At 39.7% G+C, this 23352-nt stretch overlaps 1 protein-coding gene across 12 annotated transcripts in view; it reads right to left on the reverse strand.

The window, feature by feature from the left end:
• The window catches only part of NRXN3 (neurexin 3), a 1447961-nt gene that overhangs the window by 1284064 nt on the left and 140545 nt on the right, over positions 1-23352 (reverse strand). The window contains exon 3 of one of the 12 annotated variants that reach the window (XM_057318696.1): positions 944-964. The exons of the other annotated variants lie outside the window; for them this stretch is intronic. Coding sequence (XP_057174679.1) covers positions 944-964 — 21 coding nt within the window. The remainder of the gene's footprint in view (positions 1-943; positions 965-23352) is intronic. 12 annotated transcript variants of the gene reach the window in all.

Here is a 23352-nt window from a genome sequence, read left to right on the forward strand (position 1 = left end):
CTGGTGCATCTCCCAGATTCCCTTATCTGGCAGGTGCATGCATTCATTCTCCAGCTGCTACAGGTGTTGGCTGCTAATTGGCTCACACCTGCGTCCTTGTCTGGAAGATTGTCTTTAGACAAAAGGAGCCACCTAACCTGGAGATACCTGGTAGCTTAAATCTAAGGCCAGTGACCAAATGAGTCAGGGGAATAAAAACTCAATCCCCTTGCCTCAATGCAGGACAAATTCTATGGTACAAATCATATTCTATAGTTCCCCCATGGGATCAGGCTGAAGCTAGGCTGAGGCTATATCACACCTTTGCCATCTTCTTCCCTGACTTTCCTGCCTCCCTCACTTCCTTACAGGTTTCTCCCAAGAGCACTCCCACAATAAATAACACACACAAGAATCCCCATCTCAGGCTCTGCTTCTAGGAAGCCTGACTCAAGAGAATAATTCTGATGCCTTCAAGCAAGGGTAGAAAAAAAATATCTTTCATACTCTTAGCAAGTTTCTTGTCCCCGTACCAAGATTTTTGTTTAAATAATAAGTTAGAAACCAAAAAGTGGTTAAAAACAAAGCAAAGAAAATGAGAGATTTCCCATGACAACTTCAGATTTAGATAACCACAACAGGCCACCGTGCTGATTTCCCAACCTCACCACCACTCTGAAAAGTAAAAGCCAACAAGAGATCATTTACAAATGAAACTATAGGGGATACAGCTCAAGAATTAATATTGGATGATCATACTAGGAAATCACAGGCTTGGTCTATGGAGTCTGCAAAATAGTGACCATATGGGTTTAAATCTTTGCTCTACCACTTACTAGCTGGGTGACCTCAGGCTAGTCACTCAACATTTCTCACCTTCGTTTCCCCTTCTAAATATAAGGATGATGATGATATGTCTTTCTAGAGTATGGTTGTAAAGTGTGAACTAATATGTGCCTGGCACATAGCAAGGGCCCAATACTAGCTACTATCTTGGGCCAAACACTGTGTGTAACAGTCAGCATAGGCTAAGTTATGCAACAGCAAAAATGCCCCCCAAATCTCAGTGCCTCAATACACTGAAAGTCATTCTTCCCCATACCACACATCCATGATATGTTGACTGGGGGTAGGGAAGCCAGGCCTACTGAACAGCCACCATCCTGAGTGTTAATGTGACAGTGACTGTGCCTAAAGTCACATATCAGCAACTGAATGCTCTGATCCAGAAGTTAGAGGCCTCATTTTGGCCCATGACTCATTGGCTGGACTTAGTCACATGGCCCCATCCAACAAGGGATCCAGGAAGTGTCACTGTGCTATGACCCAAATGAGAAGAGAACTGGGTATCTGTGAGCAGCACTAATATCCCATCACACCATGTTGAACAATTACACACATCTTGCATTTAAATCTCACAACCATCCTAGGATGTAGGCACTGGAATTAGCCCCATTCTAAAATTAAGAAATTGAGAGATAGAGGGGTAAGTAACTCGCTTAAGGCCACATCACTAGCAATGATAAGGGTTACTTCCCAATGGAAGTGAAATTGTAGGCATACAGAATCTCAGAGCCAGAAAAGGACATTTAAAGTCCATGAAATCTAACCTCTCATCCAATGTGGTAATCTCTTCTGAAGCATGAAAGCAGGGTCATCCCTTAGAAAAAGCAACCTGTCCGCCACCCTGACCCTGCTTGGACAAGGGAAACCTTGGGAATCACTGATCTGGTAGACTTTGACTTTACATATATATGCATGAGCAATATAGAGGCTTCTCCAAAACCAGATGCAGTGCTCTGGGCCTCCAGGCTTTCAGGGACTATCATGCATGGAAGTGACATTTAATTTAATTTATTTTTTATTTTTTTGTTAAGTATAGTTGACACACAATGTTACATTAGTTTCATATGTACAACCCAGTGATCTGATATGTTGTGCTCAAGTGTAGCCACCATCTGGGAAATGACGTTCCAAATTGTAAAATCCCACAGAGTGGGCACTAACAGTGTATAGAATCGTAACAGGGCTAGGCTTTACAAGATTTGTCTCAAATCCTTACAGTAACATTGTGGTCAGGTATTATCCCCATTTTGCTGATCAAGATCCTGAGGTTAGGGGCGCCTAGGTGGCTCAGCCGTTAAGCATCTGCCTTCGGCTCAGGTCATGATCCCAGGGTTCTGGGATCGAGCCCCACATCAGGCTCCCTGCTCAGCAGGAAGCCTGCTTCTCCCTCTCACACTCCCCTTGCTTCCCTCTCTAGCGGTGTCTCTCTGTCAAATAAATAAATAAAATCTTAAAAAAAAAAAAAAGATCCTGAGGTTAGAGATTTAATTCACTTCCAATGATGATATGGCTAGTTGCGGGGCAGAGCTGGGATTTTAACCCAAGTGGCTCTAATCCAGGGACTGTGCTCCATCACGGGGTGATAGAGGGTTCACTTAACCAGAACACCTCCATTTTTCTGTGGTCTGGTGCAATTGCTCAAAAAATACTAAATCCAAAATAAATGCATTAATGACGAGTTAATTTCAGTCGCTCATTATCAACATGCTTAGTATCATAAAGTCATGCATCGACTTGAGAGAAAAACCTCCAAGTTGTTGAGTACTTATTTAGACTAGAGCTCGTAGGGAGAAAAAGGCTGAAACTGATATTGAGTTATCTACCTTGGCCCAAGCTTGTGCTAGTTTTTATACAAAATTATTTCATCTAATTTTCATAATTTCTTCATGAAATTGCTATTTCTCTTACCTCTATTTACAGATTAGGACATCTAGACTCAAACAATTCTCCAAAGTCACACAGTTAAGTCGTGTAAGCTTTCTCTACCAAGCTGCCTTTCCCAGGGTCAGGGGAAGGAAATCACTGACAACAAGCACTCGTGGCAAGGGGCCCTGACTCCCCTTCTAGTAGCTCCCATATACATCCCCCAAGACTATGTCCAGCAGAGTTTTAATCATCTCAGAGTTAGGTCTCTTTTTCATCATCCTTACAGAACGGCTGCCAAAATTCCACATCTTTCAGTTAAGAAGGTTTCTCTTCATCAGCTGAAGCCTCAAGACTTTTCTCTTGATTCAAATCCAATGTTCCAACTCAGCCCTCCTGACATCAGCTGCTCCCACCCACATATCTCTCCATATGCTGATACCCAACCAACACCATCTGTAGGACCAAAGATGTTCTGGGTCCCTCTGCTCTGAATAAGAACCCTGACTCAAGAGTGAAGGAACTACGGGACCATTGAAAAAGCTAGCCTATGCTTATCGTCCCTTTAGCCGTTCCCTCTATTCTTCTTGCCCCTGAGCCACTTTGACACACTGCTGAGAACAACGTACACATACTGAGTGGTAAGAAGGAGAAAAAGGTGTGGGTCCTGTGGCTGCTACCAGCCCTAGAGAGAAAATACTGTCTGAAGGAGCTATGCTGTACGTCATCACTTGAGAAGTTTCCAGTGAAGGATGTTGTCGCCTTCCTCTATGGTTAACTGAATTTCCTTGGGCATCCACTGGTTCCCCATCTCATTCCATCCCTATGCCAATTAGTCTCAGCTAGTAAGTATAACCTGCTTTCCTGGGCACAGTGATTGCTCCAGGAATAAGCAGGCAATTTAGTAGGGCCCATGAAAGAAAAGCCCTGGATTCTTTTTCTGATTACTTGGGAAAGGAGCTCTTGTATCACCGTCCCCAACACCTAACTGAGACAGAAGCGAGGCAGATTGAGGTTTGGAGCTGCTGCATTAATCCTGTGATCATGAGGTGAGAGAACAGAACTGAGTCGAAAGATGAGAACAGGAAGCCTGGCAATATCACATGCGACTCTGCATCAAGCTGCACCTCAATTCAGAACCACCCCTAGATTTTCTCCTTATGGACTCCACTAAAATTCCCTTTTGGCTTAAAGCAGTTTGGGTTGGGTTTCCAGTCACTTACGATCAAAACAGTCCTGAAAGGGTATCACAAGTAAAAAGCAGTCTCAGGGGCACAGTGTCCAGCAGGAGTAGTAGAGACTGAGTTCTACCTTCCCAACAACCTCCCTCCATCTGTGTACCATTTTATTGTCTTTCAGCCTCTTGACCAGAAATGGCTCTGGGAAAACCAGCAAGCCAGCCCAAATGTCTCTGCTTCCTCGGGCTCTGCTCTCTCTCATCTCAGGTGTCAAATTTTTAAATGCTAAATTCCTATCACGATGATAGGGACTTCTGTGCCTTCACAGGAATACCTAAATCTGATAAGAGGGAGAGGGTGATGTACAATTCAAAGGAAGCACAAAGGGCACCTAGGGTAAAGGTAAGTTACAACCAGTAGAGGTGTTCAGGTGTGTGAACCTCCCCGACGACAGCTCTTTTCTCTCTGCTCTCATGTGTCTCGTATATATTAGCTCTGCCACTGCAGACCTGTAAGCTAGGCACTTAACAGCCACCTGTCCCAGTTTCCTCACCTCTAAAATATGGATACAAGTCTTGTAGAGTTGTGACGGTGCAACGACTCGGGCACGTAAGGCACATAGAACAGTGTCTGGCAGAGAGTGAACACTATGTATGTCAGTTCCTAGTCTCCTTATTCTTCAGATGGACCTTACCATCCAGACTGTACACTCCTGGGCAGTAGAGGATCTGACTTACTTTTCTTTGTATTTATAGCAACCAGCCCAGTGTCTGGCTCCAGAAGTATTTACTGAACGGCCCTTGGCAGGGGTGCTATAAAGAGATTCACGTATGTGTGTTTCATCCTATGGTATGATGAATGGATCTCTAATAATGGAAGTTCAAGCCCCGAAGTTGGATATTGCAGGAGAGATTCTCGGGCAAGTCATCCATCCTCTCTTGGACAGTTTCTATTAATAGCTGAGAAACAAACCATTTGGGTGGGACAGCCATTTAGGAATAGCCCTCAGCCTGAGACAGAATGCCCAACTCATTCCACCAGAAACCTCCATCCTCAACCTGCCTTATGACTTTGGCTCAATGTGTTTCTCCAGCATGCAGAAGGGAGACCCACCAGGAATTCTCTCCCCTTCCTGCCTTGGGAACTGTCACACTCGTGAGAATTTTCTGAGCAGATACTTGTCTTGTTGCATCCTAGAGTCAGCTCCTCAGAGAGACCTCTAGAATAGACTTATTCTCCAGTCCCTAGGCTGCCATCGAATCAGTGGAGAGTTGTGAGCTGTCAGCTAGGTGTTTCTGTCTTCAGGGGGAAAGAACCTTGAGCAAAGATACTCATATAGGAAAATTTGTTGCAAGGCAAATGAGGGGAGGAAGGCAATTCAGATGGAGAAAGAGATTCACCACCACAGAAAGCATTTTCATGTGTTAAATCTCTCTTGCATGTGGATGCACTAGTCCCATGCAGCGTTAACAATTTCTTCTATTATCTTCTTGTCCTGACATACGCTTGGGAGATCAGAAGTGTAAACAGGTAATTCAGTTGGGAAGTAAATCACCTCTCCTCCCTGCCAAGCTGTTAAGCAGGCACTTCCAGCATTGCACATGCTTAGATCAGGTTTCCCAGAGGCTGGCTAAATGAGGATGGTGAAATGAGACCTCAGAGGAGTAGGGAAGGGTATAGCATCTCCCGCAGGACGTGAGAGGACTTAGGGATGGTCTTCAGTGTGGAAACAAGCACTTCACCTCACATGAACTTCTTAAACATCTCCATAAAATGGAAATAGGTCACTTCAGAAACATGGTAAATTGGTGGTTAAAGGACCTAGTTTTTTTCCCATAACTATTCCTAGAAATTCCTAGAAATACCAAACTATGCCCATCTTACAAAAAGGAGAGGTTTGGAAACTTAGGGCCTAAATAAATGTTTAACTAAATTTCATCTGCCTCATTATTTCATTCCTCATTTGTGCAACAACCATTTACTGAGCACTTCTTTATGCCATATACAGTGAAGCAGCAATTATTAGAATCCAGTGAGGGATAAGACAGCATTGGAACATTGGAGATGACAGGATGGTATGGACTTAAGAGGGATTTGGATATAAAATCAATAGGAGTTTGTTGACTGATGGGATGTGTAAAGGCAGCATAGAGAGGCTGAACAGCAGAAGTAAGAGTCAAAACCATGCAAGCTAAGATTATTCCCAAGTGTAACTGGGAATGGTGTGGCATCACTCACAGAGGAACAGAGCATAGGTGAAGGAAAGTTCAAAGGATGATTGCAGTATGGAGCTCAAAGAGTCAATGCTCAGGATTCCCAATGCCCTCTGAATCCTGGCTGTAATTCTATCAACCATCAAGTCACTTTTGCAGACCTTTGCACCTGTTAAATCCAATTTTACTCACACACAGGCAGAATTGGCCCTCCAAAGCATAATTCTGGGTTTCTCTGCTAGAATAGCAAGGCATGAATGTAAAATAATTCTATCTGTGGAAGGAAGACAGGAAAAACTCTGTTGGGGGCTTACTAGCAGTCAGGTATGCTGTTGTCTACTTTCTTGTGTGATCCTCACACACCTGGAAGGAATACTTACCCACACTTTACAGATAAGACTGAGACTCAGAGATTAAAATAACTTAGGAAATAGTTAAATGAAGAATAGTAGGTACAGAGCCCAGACCAAACTCATGTCTCCTAATTCCTCCCGGGACAATATTCTTTCTCACGACCCATGCTGCTTTTCTGAGAAATAAAAAAAAAAACACATGAGCTCTATGTTTTGATGGGCCAAACATGGAGCTTCCTACTCATGACTTCAGCATACACCCCCAGATGTATAAGCCCCTTGAGTAAATGTAGGCATTGGTTGGCACAGGGTTAATGAAACAACAAATGTTGTATCCCATTAGAGCCATTCAACACAATTCCAATCCCTGAGACCCTCTCTCTGTCTCATTGCACCTTGCTGTGACCCTGAGCAGCCAGTGATCTTCCAAACCCAGCTTATACTGGAAGGGTGGCCAGGAGCCAACATCAATACATCACTAAGTTTGTGCAGTCTCAGGGCACAGGTGGGGAATTTAGGGAACAACTAGGGGAAGGACTACCCCCATTTCCACTGATATGACTCCACCCTACTGGGTGTACTCATTTCTGTCTCATGATTGCAAGACTCTTCACCCTCAGTCCGCAAGCGCAGGAGGGAACTATCAGGCTGCAGCACTATGGCTCCAAGGGTCAGAAGGCATTGGTAAGATGTTATAGCTGGCAAAAGCAGAGTTGCAGGACTGGTATCTTGACTCCTGACACAGACGCACCCACCCCCTCTCCGATGCTCCCTTGCCTTTCTAAATCCTCTGCTAGAGGATGCTGGTGGGCTACCAAGCATCTATTACCCCTTCTCCCCCCCGATTTTCCTCTGGGGAATTTGCCTCTGTGCTACTTTTACCTATACACTCTCAAGGAAGGTATCTTCTATTTTGCCCAGCCACAGTTGGGTCCAATGAGGGAAAGTGAGCTCAGGACTATGCAGGGACTTGAAACTCCTGCAGTCATCCTACTGCCAGGAGGGGAGGGTCCCGAGGGCAATGGGCAGATCCTGAGGATAAAGCTAATGCAGCAGGAGACAAGAGCAGACAGAAAGATCCAGTCCTCGGTGACATTATCTGATCTCAATTGAGTGAGCCAGTAAACCCTCTTTATTGTTTCAGCCAATGGTGCTTCTTTGTCATCTGCTCATCCTTCAATGCCCACCTTAATTTCTACTCCCCCAAGAGCCTTCCCTAACCAAACTTTCCAGCCCTTAATATGTCTTACAGAAGCGTCTTTTCTGAACATGTTTTTCCTTACAATGTACAGCGTCACTGGAATAAGCACATACTTTGAAGTAAACAGAATTTCAATTATGATTTATCTACTCACTAGCTATGCAGTCCTTGGCAAGGTGCTTAAAACATGAATCTCAGTTTCCTCATTTGTGAAATGGGATAAAGCTCTTTTTCCTCCCAAGAGAAATAAGTGAAATAATGGAACAGCCCCTCTCTGTGAATATCAGAGTAGACTTCCTGGGGAAAGAGACCCCTGTGGTTAACTGCCAAGTATGGCAAGAACTCTATATCCTACATAGAGCAGACATTAAGTCAATATTTCTGTGCAAGCTGAGTGAATGAATGTGTCCCTCCCCCAGCTCCAGGTCAAAACCTGGGAATATTAGCTTAGCCAAGTCAACCCAGCATGTAAAGCATCTGTCCACAATCCTCTTGGCTCCCAGCCAGGCTCCCAGACCTGGCAGTTGCAGGAATTCATCGGCATACTCGGAATCCCCCTCCCTGTCTCCAGCACCCACTCTAAAGGCAATTCAAACTCTAGGCAGCCTGTGCTTTATGTAAACTGCAGCCAGTGACAAACACGCTGAGCTAGGAGGAAGTGATCAGCAATAATAGAATATTTTAGTAGCCAGGAAAATAATAGAATATTTTATTAGTCAGGATGGGAAGGGAGACCACGCTCTTCCCGTTTCAGTTTCAAATAGGGAAAGAAAAAGTGAGCAAAGCACCCTGGGGCTACAGAAGATCAGCCCAGCCTAAGGAAGGGAGAAGGACCACCCAGTTATGGGCTTTATCACCTCCTAAGGGCAAAATGTTCAACCAGCCCTCCATGTATTACTCAATCACTTGTGATTCTGTTAGCTATACTTTGCTAGGTTTACCTCATGGGACTCTGAAAGAGCAACAACGAGCATCTGTCTACTTTTCCCCTTGTTTGCAGTATCAGGTATGAGACTGGTAGAAAAGAAGGCTAAAACAAACACTTAAATTAAAAATTACAGTTACTCTTGGGGCGCCTGGGTGGCACAGCAGTTAAGCGTCTGCCTGCGGCTCAGGGCGTGATCCTGGCGTTATGGGATCGAGCCCCACATCAGGCTCCTCTGCTATGAGCCTGCTTCTTCCTCTCCCACTCCCCCTGCTTGTGTCCCCTCTCTCGCTGGCTGTCTCTATCCTGTCGAATAAATAAATAAAATCTTTAAAAAAAAATTACAGTTACTCTTATATTTCAGTTATCTGTAGGCCATGTCACTGCAGAACACAGAAGACTGACCTTTGAATGAAGCCTTGTCACCTGCCCTTTTTATCTCTAATGATGCTAATTTGCATTAGGTCTGTATTATAGGCTACCTGAAATTCTCTTGGAACCAGGTGGTTAATAAATAAGAACGAGAGATAGAGAAATGGATGGATGGATGGATGGATGGATGGATGGATGGATGGATAAGCAGGCAGGCTCTAGGTTTGTGTGTCCCTGTGCAAGGATTCCATTTGAGGACATTCTACTATTCAACAAAACTCGTATCTTCATAATTTACCCACCAGTCAGCATTAGCCGCTCTTACTCCTCCATTTTGTTATTCTATGAAGCCAGCATATCAATCTGAGCTCACCCAGAAAGTATACATGTTGGTATGAACATTCAATCAACATGCATGTATTGAGTGTCCATCCACCTGATCCTTGCACTGAAATGAATAAGGCACAGTCCCTCATTCCCTCAAGCCCACCACCACCTTCCTGATAATTCCCTCCAGGATTATGTTACGATTCCTACCAAACTCTTGAGCAATAGAACATTGACTTTCCCCACTGTGATTTCCTATTCCTTCATTCCTATCCCTTGCCTGGACATTCCCTCACCCCCAAGAAAGCCAACTCAGGTGCCTCTGGAAATTGGGAGGCTGCAGACAACATCTGGCGCACCAGGGGAATGTGTTTGTCTCAGCCCAGCTCAAAATAGTATCTGACAAGCCTGAATCACACAAGTTCTGAAAAACTCACAAGAAATAACCTAAGAAATCTATAGCTGCCTCCTCCAATTTCACTCCCTGTCTGGCTGCTTATTGACTTCTGCAGCCTGTATTGACAATGTGCAACCCTGCTTCTGTCTGCCTGCTCCCATGCAGTGGTAAGTAAAGCAGCAAAAAAAAAAAAAAAAAAAAGAAGAAGAAGAAGAAGAAGAAGGAAAAAAAAGAAAATAGAGAAAATCACAGCTGTAACTCATGCCAAAGACCCTCTTCTGGAGCCAGGCACCAGCCTACAGGCAAAATTTCCAACAAAACTGAGAGATTTATTTAGGGGAAAATGCCTGAATCCCCCTTCCTTTCCTTTTGTTCACCCCCCAAGGGCCACATAGTTAATTTGGCTTTTTCAAACCTCTGCTCCAAATACCACTTTTGTACCATTAAATTATGTCCAATGTAAGGGAATGGGGTATAGCCCACCCCCACCACAGCTCACATACCTTTTTTTTTTTTAAAGGTGACCTGAAAGACTTACCTGCCAAGCTCAAATTAATTTCACTGCAGAAATGGAAATGCAGGGTGCATGCCTCTGGGAAAGCACAACCTCAGGGTGCAGAAACAGCGAAGAGAGGGACCACCACATTCCCTAAGCCCTCCAGTCCTGTGTTTCTCCCGGAGCAATTGATAATCTCACTAACACCTACAAGAGTGTGCAGGAAGCTGCCTTCCTAACACCGCCCTCGGTGTTCGTGATTTTGCAACTCTCTCACCCTTCAAATCTTAGTGCAGCACTGGCAATTAGAAACCTGCACACATCTGGGGCTCAGGATAGGGTGTTTTGTGCATACATTGGGACTTTCAGCCAGCAAAGGGGACTCTCAGCAGCCTCATCCTCTCTCGGGGGATTTATTTGAATCTGCAGATTGTGTCATGCCAAGCCTATCTCCTTGCTCAGTGTGAATCACTGACTCAGGAAGTCACATGGACTCAAGATTCCCAGAATGCGAGCTCTGTTCTGGGAAATACCGGGGGTATCTACTCTCCTATTAGCCACAACCTTTAAATAACTACTTTGATCAGAATGCATGACTAGAGAGGACATTATGAAGCTAAGTTGCTATTGCAGTGAGCAGAAAAGAAGTTAGAGCAAAAGCCAGCATTCTTTCTACAGCAAACAGTTCCCTGGGGTCCCTTCTTCCTATTGGCTGGTTTACAGTTTCAAGGCAGCGGAGAACATTTGGAATACTCTGGAGTAAGTACAGGGGTCTTGAAATCCCCTGTTTCAGACCTATGACATAGCTGTCCTAAATCCCTAACCTAATTCCAGGGTTAACTGAGCCACCCAAAGATATGTTAGATTGAATCTGTCATTTCTCTGCTCCTACCTTAGACAAGAAGCAGAAATTAAGAGGTAAGATTGTATATATGGATTTGCCATCTTGTGATGCTAACAAATACAGACTCAGTTATTACCCAAACCTGTCACAGGGAAAAAGCATCATTTTTATTACTTGTTATTTATAATGTTAACAATAATATTATTAATAGAAGCAGTTAGCCTTTATTATGTTGTAAATACTGTTCATGTCACTTTTCATGCACTATCACATTCAATATCCCAACAATTTTATGGGTTGTGTGTGACTGATATTCTCTGCATTTTAGAAATGAGGATACCTGGCATTTGAGATGCAGGACTGAAATCCAGAACCATCTAACTTCAGAACAGGTGACTTTAACGGCTCTGTTCTACCACGGTGAGAGACACTCAGAGTGAATGCTAAATCATTTATATCTTTCACATTTGAAATCTGTGACCATATATGTATAACTCACCTTCAAGACACTCTTCTGCTATATAAAAAGGGTTTCTTAAAAAAATATCACATGCTCATGATCTCCCAAAGAACAATCAAGTTTCTTAAAAGAGGAAACTGCTTTTAAGTACTTAGCACAGTACCTACTTGCTTATAATTCATGTAAATATAAGCTTCCAAAGAATTATTATATATTCAATAAAACAGACCCACAAAACCACTTAATAAATCATTGTTCTGATACTGAATGTTCTTGAATGTGATTTTTTTAAAATTCTAAGTAATCACTTATTCTGACTTTTCACTAACCTAGACTTTTCTTGTTATCAAATAATAGAAGTATGCTGGTAAACCTTTTCTTCATAGATGTTAGCTTATTAATACTCATAATATCTTCAGGGCACATAGAAAGCACCGTTTCCCTCATCTTATCAATATTCAGAAGATCATGCAGAGACCCTATGCAATGGTGCATGGTACCCAATGTGTGATATATAATAAACTACAGGGTTCAGAACAGTTCATCATCCATTCAGTGATTCATCACTTACTATGTTCAGTCAGATTGAAACACCATTTTAAAGAGTACAATAATTCACTCTTTAAAGTCGTGTGACTTTGGAATCCAGCAAACCTGGGATTAAATCCACATTCTGCAATTTACTAGTTTGATCTGTTCCAGGCATTAAAAATTACCAAAGCCAGTTACTTATAAACTAATGGTTATGTTCCTCTGTCAGGTATTGCCCTTTAGACTGTGCTGATTATTTCAGCAGATTATATCAAGGAGTGAAGTGTGAGTTATAGATTTAAACTTCATGTGGGCCAGTTAGCTTCATACAAGTTAGAAAGTGGTCCGTTGCCAGACACGGGCTATGTGTGCAAGTAAAGACATATAACATCTGTCTTTGATTAGAAAAATTTGAGGGAGGGTTCAATGGGGAGAGTATTTCCACTTTGAAGACAGAGACCAACATTTACATACTAAATCCATAATTTAGGAAATCATGAGGTTTAATTAAATAATGCCTGTAAGGCATCATGCACCATCCAGAGGAAGAATAGGTGAAATGCCTTCAAAACACTTCATTAGTTCACTGGAATCCAAGCCCCTTGAGGATTCTTAGGTCCATGTATTTTTGTAGTACCTTTTCCAGTGTCTGTAATTCCCATGAAACAAACTAAATACTTGAAGGTTAATAGACTGACAGGTAGACAATATTTCTATAAAAGATTCCCATAGCGCTTGAGAAGGGAAACTGTTGCCTGTTGGAAGTGGGGAGTGGGGAAGGGAATGTTAAGTCATAAAAACAGAAACTGTAAAAATACCGTTAGCTAAAGGAAGACAAGACAACTCAGACTTTCTTTAGAGGTCACTAAAATTTTCAAACTCAATCTTTCTGCCTTTTACCTATTGCATTAGGAATGGAATGGATGAGGGGGTTGAGATAACTACTACTTTTTGGCTCCAAGGTCAACTCATAATAGGAGACTGCTACATTTTTCCTATTTTTGAGAGATATTCTCTTAAAGGAAAAAAAGATATCTTTTTCTACGATGGCTACACTGCCCTCTTTCAATATTCCTACTAGAACAAAGTAAAATGTTTTACAGTTATTTCTCTGCAAATACTCAAAATTGAGAGAAAAGAAAAATAATGAAACTCGAAATAGCCAATTATTTATTTTATTTTCTGTCCCTTCTGCCTTAAAAGTAAATAACAGTGAATACAGTATAGATGAAAGGTCCCAGAAAATTGCCCCTAGTTTTAATAATTCTAGTTTCTCTCTGAAACTATTAGCATCTTGAGGGAAGGGCCTCCATTCAGCTTTGCATTTTTCCCAGAAAACTTTTTCTACGTTTCCACAAACAGGGCAATTCAATGGTTAGAGGTAACATTGACACAAGCAACTGAAGACCATGACAGTGCTATGGACTTTCCAAGAATACAGTCAGACTAGGGGATGGCTACAGTGATGGCAAATATAAATTATTGTCAAAAATAGCCAATGCATACCCAGTTATTAAGGCCCAGTTAAGAATGGGTTCACAGGGCAACAGTTAAAAGTTTGACAAAAGTGTGACAGGACTGGTCAGAGCAGTTGGAGCTTGGTGCTAAAATAAATGAAAACAGAAGATTCAAGGCCACTAGAAATACTAAGACAGACAGATGAAAAATTCTTTTCCGCTAAGCCAGAAAACATTAGGGAGAGTCCAGTACCTTGGACAGCTCCCTGGGAGTCATATAATTAAACATCAAATGATCCATCAGTTATCATACATTTGTCAAGTATTTTGGTATTTTCAAGACAAATGCACAGACTTCCACCTCAGAGAAGCAGGTATACCTGTTCCTATTCCTTCTTTTAAGTATATGACTAAAAACGCTGGACATTATATATAAAATGAACATAAGGACTCTGACAGGTGGAAGGTAAACTGACTGGGGACCCTGGGACCTAAAGAACAACATAGTAGTAAATTCCCTGAGTTTTCTTTTTTTTTTTTATCTCATATATCTCAGACCAGATGCTGGAGAAACTGGACATGGAAACACCATAGGGTGCAAATGAAAAGAAGACCCATCAAAAGCCTGCTATCTCTAATCAAATAATCAGGAAAAGTCTAGGAAGGCATAAAACTTTTACAAAGTCATCACTGTACTCCAGCCAAACACCACAGAAAGAAAGTGTTGTCCCACCCCTACCCAGACCAGCAAAGATCAAGTGGGAAACCTAAATTTCCATCCTTGCCAGGCTATATTGAGGCATCTTAACTTACTCACCTGTGTGGTATGCAGGCCAAGTGGGAGCACAGACTTTCATCTCTGCCAAGCAATAACACCCCCCCCCAACCACTTGCAGGGTGTCAATTGAGAACTCACGTGGAGTCTGGATTCTTTTTACTCCCACTGGTTAGTAACAAGGCAGCACTCTCTATCCCTTCTGGGTTTATATCAGAGGAGGCCTTTTACCACCCCCTAAAGGTAATGAAGCAACACCTCCACCACCATCATGGTATTTGTGGAGGCCACTTGGGGAGCAGTAACAGGCACCCCTACTACTCCCAGATAGGGAGGTATCAGTGGAGGCCTAGGGCTCCAAACTCTGTGCAGGAATAACAAGCTCCATCCTCAGGAATTAATGGCAAATAGGGAACTTACATCTCTACCAGCACCAGGCAGTAAAGAGGTGGCTCCCCCACTCCCCTTTCCCTGACAGCAATGTCAGCCAAAGCCAGGTAAAACAGAAAGTTTGAATAAGACCCAGAATCTCATACTAACCAAAATATTCAGATTTCAATTAAAGATCACAAGTCATAGCAAGAACTAAGATGATCTCAAACTGAATGAAAACAGACAATCAACAGATGCCAACAGTAAGATGACAGACGTGTTAGAATGATCTAACAAAGATACTAAAATGGCCATGATAAAAGTGTTCTAATGAGCAATAAGGAACATACTTCAAACAAATGCAACAATAGTCTCAGCAAAGAAATAAAAGTATCAGCAAATAGACAGTATAAATAAGAACAAATGAAAAAAAGAACAAAATAGATATTTTACCACTGGAAAACACAATAACCAAGATGAAAAACTCAGTGGATGGGCACAACAGCAGAATAAAGGACACAGAGGGAAAAATTTGGTGGATTGGAAGATAGAACAGGAGAAATTACCTAATCTGAACAACAAAGAGAAAAGACACAGACAAAAACATAAACAGAGCCAGAGGACATGTGGACTATAACAAAAGAGTTAATATTTATGCCATTGAAATTCCAGAAGGAGAGAAGAAAGGAGGCATGACTAAAAAAGTACTCAAAGAATAATGACTTAAAACTTCCCAAACTGGTAAGAGATATAAACCTACAGGTTCAAGAAGAACTGCAAGCAGATTAAATCCAAAAGAAAAAAATCCATACCATGACATATGCAACAGACTGAATTGTGTCCCCCCAAATTCCTATGTTGAAGTCTCAACCCCCAATATGACTATATTTAAAGACAAGACTTTTAGGAGATAATGAAAATTAAATGAGGTCATAATTCCATAGGATTAGTGTCCTTATAAGAAGAGGAAGAGAGGTTTCTCTCTCTCTCTCTGTATCTGCCATCTGAGTACACAGCAAGAAGGTGGCCACCTGCAAGCTAGGAAGAGAGCTCTTACCAGAACCCAACCATCCTGACATCCTGATCTCAGACTTCCAGCCTCCAGAGCCATAAGAAAATTAGTTTATGTTATTTAAGCCATCCGGTCTATGGTGCTTTGTTATGAAACTAAGCTAAGACATCATACCTAAAATTCCAAAATTAAAGAAAGAAAAAGAAATCCTGAAAATGAAGAAAAACAGCACATTACCAATAATGGAAAAATCACTTAAAGGCCAATGGATTTCTCAGAAATCCTCAGAAACCACAGAGGCCAGAGGAAGTGGCACAACATTTTTCAAATGCTGAAAGAAAATAATTATCAACCTAGAATCTTTTTTTTCAAGATTTTATTTTTAAGTAATCTCTATTACACCCAACATGGAGCTCAAACTCACAACTCTGAGAAAAAGAGTCACATGTTCTACCAACTGAGTTAGCCAGATGCTCCAACCTGGAATCTTTACTAAAAATGTCCTTCAGGAACTAGGAAAAGTCGGGATTTTCATGTGAAAGAAAACGGAAAGAATTTGTTGCCATCTCACCTACCTTAAAATAATGGCTCATGGAATTCTCTAAACAGAGGAAATGATAAAAGAAAGAATCTTTAAAAATCAGGAAGAAAGGGACAACATGGTGGGCAAAAATAAGGGTAAAGTAGACTTTTCATCTACTTGTAATTTTTCTAAATTATGTCTGACAATTGAAATAAAAATTACAACACTGATGTGGTTCTAAATGCATGTATATAAGGTATTTAATGTTACAAGTGGGGGAGGGTAAAGGGATATAAAGGGAAGTTTACCTGAGATGTCTACATTTAACACAAACAGCTAAAATTATAACACCAGTAGACTATGATTTCATTTATGTGTGTGTATAATACCTAGAATAACTGTTAAAAATAACTTTATAAAGGGGCGCCTGGGTAGTGCAGCGGTTAAGCGTCTGCCTTCGACTCAGGGCGTGATCCCGGCGTTCTGGGATCGAGTCCCACATCGGGCTCCTCCGCTGGGAGCCTGCTTCTTCCTCTCCCACTCCCCCTGCTTGTGTTCCCTCTCTCACTGGCTGTCTCTATCTCTGTCGAATAAATAAATAAAATCTTTAAAAAAAAAAAATAACTTTATAAAGAAAAACACTCAAAACACAATAGATAAATCAAAATAGTAAATCTAAAAAAAAATGTTCAAGTAACCAACAGAAAGGCAGGAAAAAGAAAAATGAAAAACAGAGAGAACAGAAAGAATTAAATAAAATGGTAAACCCAAGCTCTAATATATAAATAGTGACATTAAATATATAAGGTCTAAATATACAAACTTAAAGACAAAAAATGGCAGGGTAGATTAAAAATATGACCCAACTAAATGCTGTCTACAGGAAACTCACTTTCAATAAAATGATACAGACAGGCTTAAAGTAAAATGGTGGATAAACATGTCATGCAAACATTAATCAAAAGAGAGCAAGAGTGGCTTTAAAATATCAAATAAATTAAACTTCAGAGCAAAAAAAATACCACATATAAAGATAATTACATAATGAAAAATGGATCAATCCCCAAGAAGACACAATCCTAAGTGTGAGTGCACCAAACAACAGAGCTGCAAACTATGTGAAGCAAAAACTATTAAAAACGAAAGAGGAAACAGATCAATCCAATTACAGTTGGAAACCACACACCCCTCTCTCAACAAGAGATAGAACGAGAAGATAGAAAATCACAAGGTTATAGAATTCAACAGCACCATCAATCAATCATATCTGACATTTACAGAACACTCCACCCAACAACAAAAGAACGCACATTATTTTCAAGTGTCCATGAAATATATACCAAAATAGTCCACACCCTGAGTCATAAAACAAACCTCAACAAAATTTAAAGGACTGAAATCATAGAGTGCATTCACCAACCAAAATGGAATCTAACAGAGAAATAACAGGATATCCTCCAAACAGCTGTAAACCATACACACTTCTAAATAATACATAAGTCAAAAAAGAATTTTCAGAAAATCAAATAATACCTTAAACTGAAGGAAAATAAAAATACAACTTATCAAAGTTTGTGGCAGAGCTAAAGCAGTGCCAAGAGGGAAATTTATAGCACTATCTGGAGATAGATAGATAGATAGATAGATAGATAGAGGAAAAAAAAGAGGGAAAGTCTCAAATCAATCATCTAAGTTCACATCTCAAGGACCTAAAAAAAGAACAAATCCAAAGCAAGGAGGAGAAAAAAAGACAAGAGTAACAACTGATAAAAATGAAACAGAAAAACAATGTACAAAATCAATGAAACAAAAGATGGTTCCTTGAAAAGATCGATAAAATTGGAAAAACCTCTTACCAAGACTGAGAGAAAGAAAAAGAGAGAAGACACAAACTATCAATCGGGAACAAAACAAAGTATCTCTATAGATCTTGTGGACACCAAATAATAAAGGAATACTGAAAACAATTCTATATACGTAAACTTGGCAACTTAAATGAAATTAACCAATTCCTCCCAAAACACTATCACAAATCACCCAGTATTAAATAGATAATTTGAATAGTCATTTAATTTGAATAGTCACTTAACTACTAAGGAAAATTAATCAATTATTAAAATACTCCCCAAAATGAAACCTCCAGCCTCAGATGGTTGCACTAGAGAATTCTACAAAAAACTTAAAGAATTAACACTAATTCTATAGAATACCTTCCTGAAATAGAAGGAACACTCCAATTCATTTTATGAAGCTAGCATTACTCCAATACCAAAATGAGATGAAGATAGTAAAAACAAACAAACAAACAACTATAGATCAATATCCTTCATGAATTAGACATAAAAATCCTTAATGAAATATTAGCAAATAGAATTTAGCCATATATGCAAAGATCTCTACACCATGACTAACTAGGGTTTACTCCAAGGAAGCAAGATTGGTTCAATATTCAAAAATGTATCAGTATAATCTGCCATGTTCTCAGGCTAACAAACAAAAGCCACATGATCCTATCAATTAATTCAGAAAAAGTATTTGAGGGGCGCCTGGGTGGCACAGCGGTTAAACGTCTGCCTTCGGCTCAGGGCGTGATCCCAGCGTTATGGGATCGAACCCCACATCAGGCTCCTCTGCTATGAGCCTGCTTCTTCCTCTCCCACTTCCCCTGCTTGTGTTCCCTCTCTCGCTAGCTATCTCTATCTCTGTCAAATAAATAAATAAAATCTTTAAAAAAAAAAGTGACAAAATTCAACACTATTTCATGATTTTTAAAAAACTCTCAGAAAAATTAGAATAAAGAAAAAATTTCTTCTCTTGATAGAGAACATCTACAAAAACCTTACAGCTAACAATGGTAGATGACTGAATGCTTTCCCCTTAAGATCAAGAACAAGGCAAGGATGTTCTTATTTAACATGGTATTGAAAATTCCTGTCAGTATAAAATAAGGTAAGAAAAGAAAAAGAAAATGCATAAAGAATTGAAGGAAGAAATAAAACTACCCTAATTACAGATCACTTTTCTATATAGAAAATTCCAAAGAATACATACACACACACACACACACACACACAAACACACACACACACACACACACACACACACACACACATACACACACACCCCTTGAACTAACAGGTGAGTTCATGTAAGATAAATATACAAAAATCTATTGCGTTTCTATATATTTACAATAAACATGTGGACACCAAAATTAAAAAGATAATACCATTATACAATGGGGAAAAGACATTCTTTTCAATAAATGGTGCTGGGAAAACGGAACATCTACATGTCAAAGAATGAAACTGGACCACTTTCTAAACCTATACACAGAAATAAACTCAAAAAGGATTAAAGACCTAAATGTAAGACCTGAAACCATAAAAATCATAGAAAAGAGCCCAGGCAGTAATTTTTCTGACATCGGCGATAGCAACATTTTTCTAGATATGTCTCCTCAGGCAAGGGAAACAAGAGCTAAAGTAAACTATTGGGACTACATCAAAATAAAAAGCTTTTGCACAGTGAAGGAAACCATCAACAAAATGAAGAGGCAACCTATCAAAGAGGAGAACATATTTGCAAATGTTATATCCAGTAAGGGATTAATATCCAAAATATATAAAGAACTTATTCAACTCAATGCCAACAAACAGTCTGATTAACAAATGGGCAGAGGAGCTGAATAGACATTTCTCCAATGAAAACATACAGATGGCCAACAGATACATGAAAAGTTGATCAATATCACTCATCATTAGGAAAATGCAAATCAAAACCACAATGAGATACTATCTTACACCACTTAGAATAAGTAAATTAAAATGACAAGAAATACCAAGTGTTGGCAAGAATGTGGAGAAAAAGGAACTGTTGGTGGAAATGTAAATCAGTATAGCCAATATGGAAAAGAGTATGGAGGTTCCTCAAAAAATTAAAAATAGAAATACCATATGATCCAATAATTCCACTACTGGGTATTGACCCAAAGAAAATGAAAACATTAATTCAAAAAGATACTATGCACTCCTAAGTTTATTGCAGCCCTATTTACAATAACCAAGATAGAAGCAACCTAAATGTCCATCAATTGACAGTGGTTAAGGAAGATGTGGGGTGTGTGTGTGTGTGTGTGTGTGTGTGTGTGTGTGTGTGTACACAATGGAATATTATGTAACCATTTATAAAGGATGAGATTGTGCCATTTGAGACAACATGGATGGACCTACAGGGTATTATGCTAAGTGAAATAAGAGACTGAGAAAGACAAATGCCATATGATTCCACTTGTAAGTGGAATTTTAAAAAACAAATGAATAAACAAACAAAAATCAGAATCAAATTTATAAATACAGAGAACAAACTAATGGTTGCCAGAGGGAGGGGGAAGAGGGTTGGGCAAAATGGGTGAAGGGGAGAGAGGGAGGTACAGGCCTCCAGTTACAGAATTGATAAGTCACGGGAATAAAAGTCACAGCATAAGAAATATAGTCAGTGATATTGTAACAGCAATATAATGGGACAGACGATAGCTACACTTGGGGTGAACATAGCATAATGTATAAATTTGTCAAATTACTAAGGTATACACCAGAAACTAATATAACATTGTGTGCCAACTATACTCAAATAAAAAACTAGGCAAGAGTTACTCTCCAAGAAGAGAAAAGATAACACCATTTACAATGTTAAAAAAAATGACTACTTAGATATGAATCTAACAGGACTTGAATACTAAAAACTACACAATGCTGATGAAAAAAATCAAACAAGTTCTTAATGAAAACCTGACATAGTAAAGATTTTAATTCTCCCCGGTTGGTATACAGATTTAATATGACTTCTGTCCAAATCCCAGCAAGATTTTTTTTGTAGATATAACCAAGATTATTTTAAAGTTTATATGGAAATGAAAAGGAACTAGAATAGCTAAAAGAATATGGAAAAAAAAAGTGAAGTGGGAGGAATTAGTCTACCCAATTTCAAAACTTATATAGTTACTATAATCAAGACTGTATGGTATTGGTGGAGGGATAGACATATAGACCAATGGAACAGGATAGAGAACCCATAAATAGACCTACACAAATATGTTCAACTGATTTTTGACCAAGATGCAAAAGCAATTCAAGGAGGAAAAATAGTCTTTTCAACAAATGGAGCTAAAACAATTATACATCCATATGTTCAGGCAGAAACTGAACCTTGACTTACGTTTCATACTTTATATAAAACTTATCTCAAAATGGATTATGGACTTAAAAGTATAATGTAAAAGTATAACAATTTTTAGAAAAAAAAACTTAAGAGAAAATCTTCAGAATATAGGGCTCTGCAAAGAGTTTTAGACTTGACACCAAAAACACAATTCATAAAAGGAAAACTTAAGGGGCGCCTGGGTGCCTCAGCCGCTTTGGCTTAGGTCGTGATCCCAGGGTCCTGGGATCAAGCCCCATATTGGGCTCCCTGCTCAGCAGGAAACCTGCTTCTCCCTCTCATGCTCCCCTTGCTTGTGTTCCCTCTTTCTCTGTCTCTCTGTCAAATAAATAAATAAAATCTTTAAAAAAAAAAAGGAAAACTTAATAAATTCACCTTCATCAAAATTATAAATTCTTACTCTGTGAAAGATCATGGATGGAGGATGAAAAGACAAACTAGAGAGGGAGAAAATATTTGCAAACTATATATCTAAGAAGAACTGGTATCTAGAATATGTAAAGAAATCTCAAAACTCAACAGTAAAAAAAAAAATCCATTTGGAAAAACGGACTAAAGATCTGAAGAGATATTTCATCAAAGAGGATACACAGATAATTAAGTATTTGAAAAGATGTTCAACATCATTAGCGATTAGGGAAATGCAAATTAAAACCACAATGAGATATTACTACACACCTATCAGATTGGCTAAAGTAAAAAATAGTGACAACATCATTCTTACAAGGAAGTGAAGAAAGTTGATCATACACACATTGCTAGTGGGGATGTGAAACCACACAGCAGCTCTGGAAAACCCTTTGGCTCTTTCATAAAACCCTAAATAGGCTTCTACCTAGCAATTGTACTACTGAGTGTTATTCCAGCAAAATGAAAATATATGTTCACATCGAAGTCTGTACACAAATATTTATAGCAGCTTTTTTCCTAATAGCCAGATCTGGAAACAATCCAGATATCCTTCAATAGGTGAATGGTTAAACAAACTGTGGTATATATTTTGCTGAGTGGATAAAGCTAATCCCAAAAGTTGCATGATATATTATCCCACTTAGCATTCTTGAAATGGCAATATTATACAAATGGAGAAGAGATTAGTTCTCCATTAGAGATTAGTTGCCAGGGTATAAGGGGTGGGGGAGGTGTAGGGGAAGTGGGTTTGACAAGGAAAGGGTAACCAGAAGGATTCCTTTGGTAATGGAAATATTCTGTGACTTGACTAATATCAATGTCAACATCCTATCTGTGATACTGTATAATAATTTTGCAAGATGTTACCATAGGGAAAACTATCCAAAGGATACTCAGGAGCTCTCTATACTATTGCCCACAACTGCATGGGAATATACAATTATCTCAAAATAATTTATTTTTTAAAAAGGGGGGGATTCACATTTATTCTCTGATTGTTTTACTGGTTGGGTCTTTTCCCTGTAACTCTCTGGATGTAAAATAATTCTTGCTCCTGTTTACAAGGCATAATTATTGAAGAATGCTCTTCTCTTTCCTAGTAGGTTAGTAAGAAATATAAGGTTCGAACTTCTCTCTTCTAATTCATCACCATGGCTCTGATTCTTAAAGATAATACTAATCGAATCTCCCTTCCTTCTAGCCACTCTACAACACTCTAGGAATTATAATTATTTTTTCAGTAAATGAAATTGCTTTAATATTCAGCCTCACTCTTTCCAAAAGTAAATCCTCCCTCCCCTTTTTTGTTCAAAGCCTGGGGTATCATATTCAGGAAAATATTCTTTTATCCTAGGGGTGTCTGGGTGGCTCAGTTGGTTAAACAACTGACTTCAGCTGAGGTCATGACCTCAGAGTCCTGGGATAAAGCCCTGATCAGCAGGGAGTCTGCTTGTCCCTCTGCCCCTCCCCTGCTCATAGTCGTTCAAATAACAAACTAACTAAATAAATAAATAAAATCTTTAAAAACTATTCTTTTATCCTATATGGCACACTTTTGGTCTGGAGGAGATTGTACACAAAACATACCCAACAAACT

The sequence above is a fragment of the Ursus arctos genome, unplaced genomic scaffold (assembly GCF_023065955.2).
Source record: "Ursus arctos isolate Adak ecotype North America unplaced genomic scaffold, UrsArc2.0 scaffold_25, whole genome shotgun sequence".
In the NCBI taxonomy this organism is placed as follows: domain Eukaryota; kingdom Metazoa; phylum Chordata; class Mammalia; order Carnivora; family Ursidae; genus Ursus; species Ursus arctos.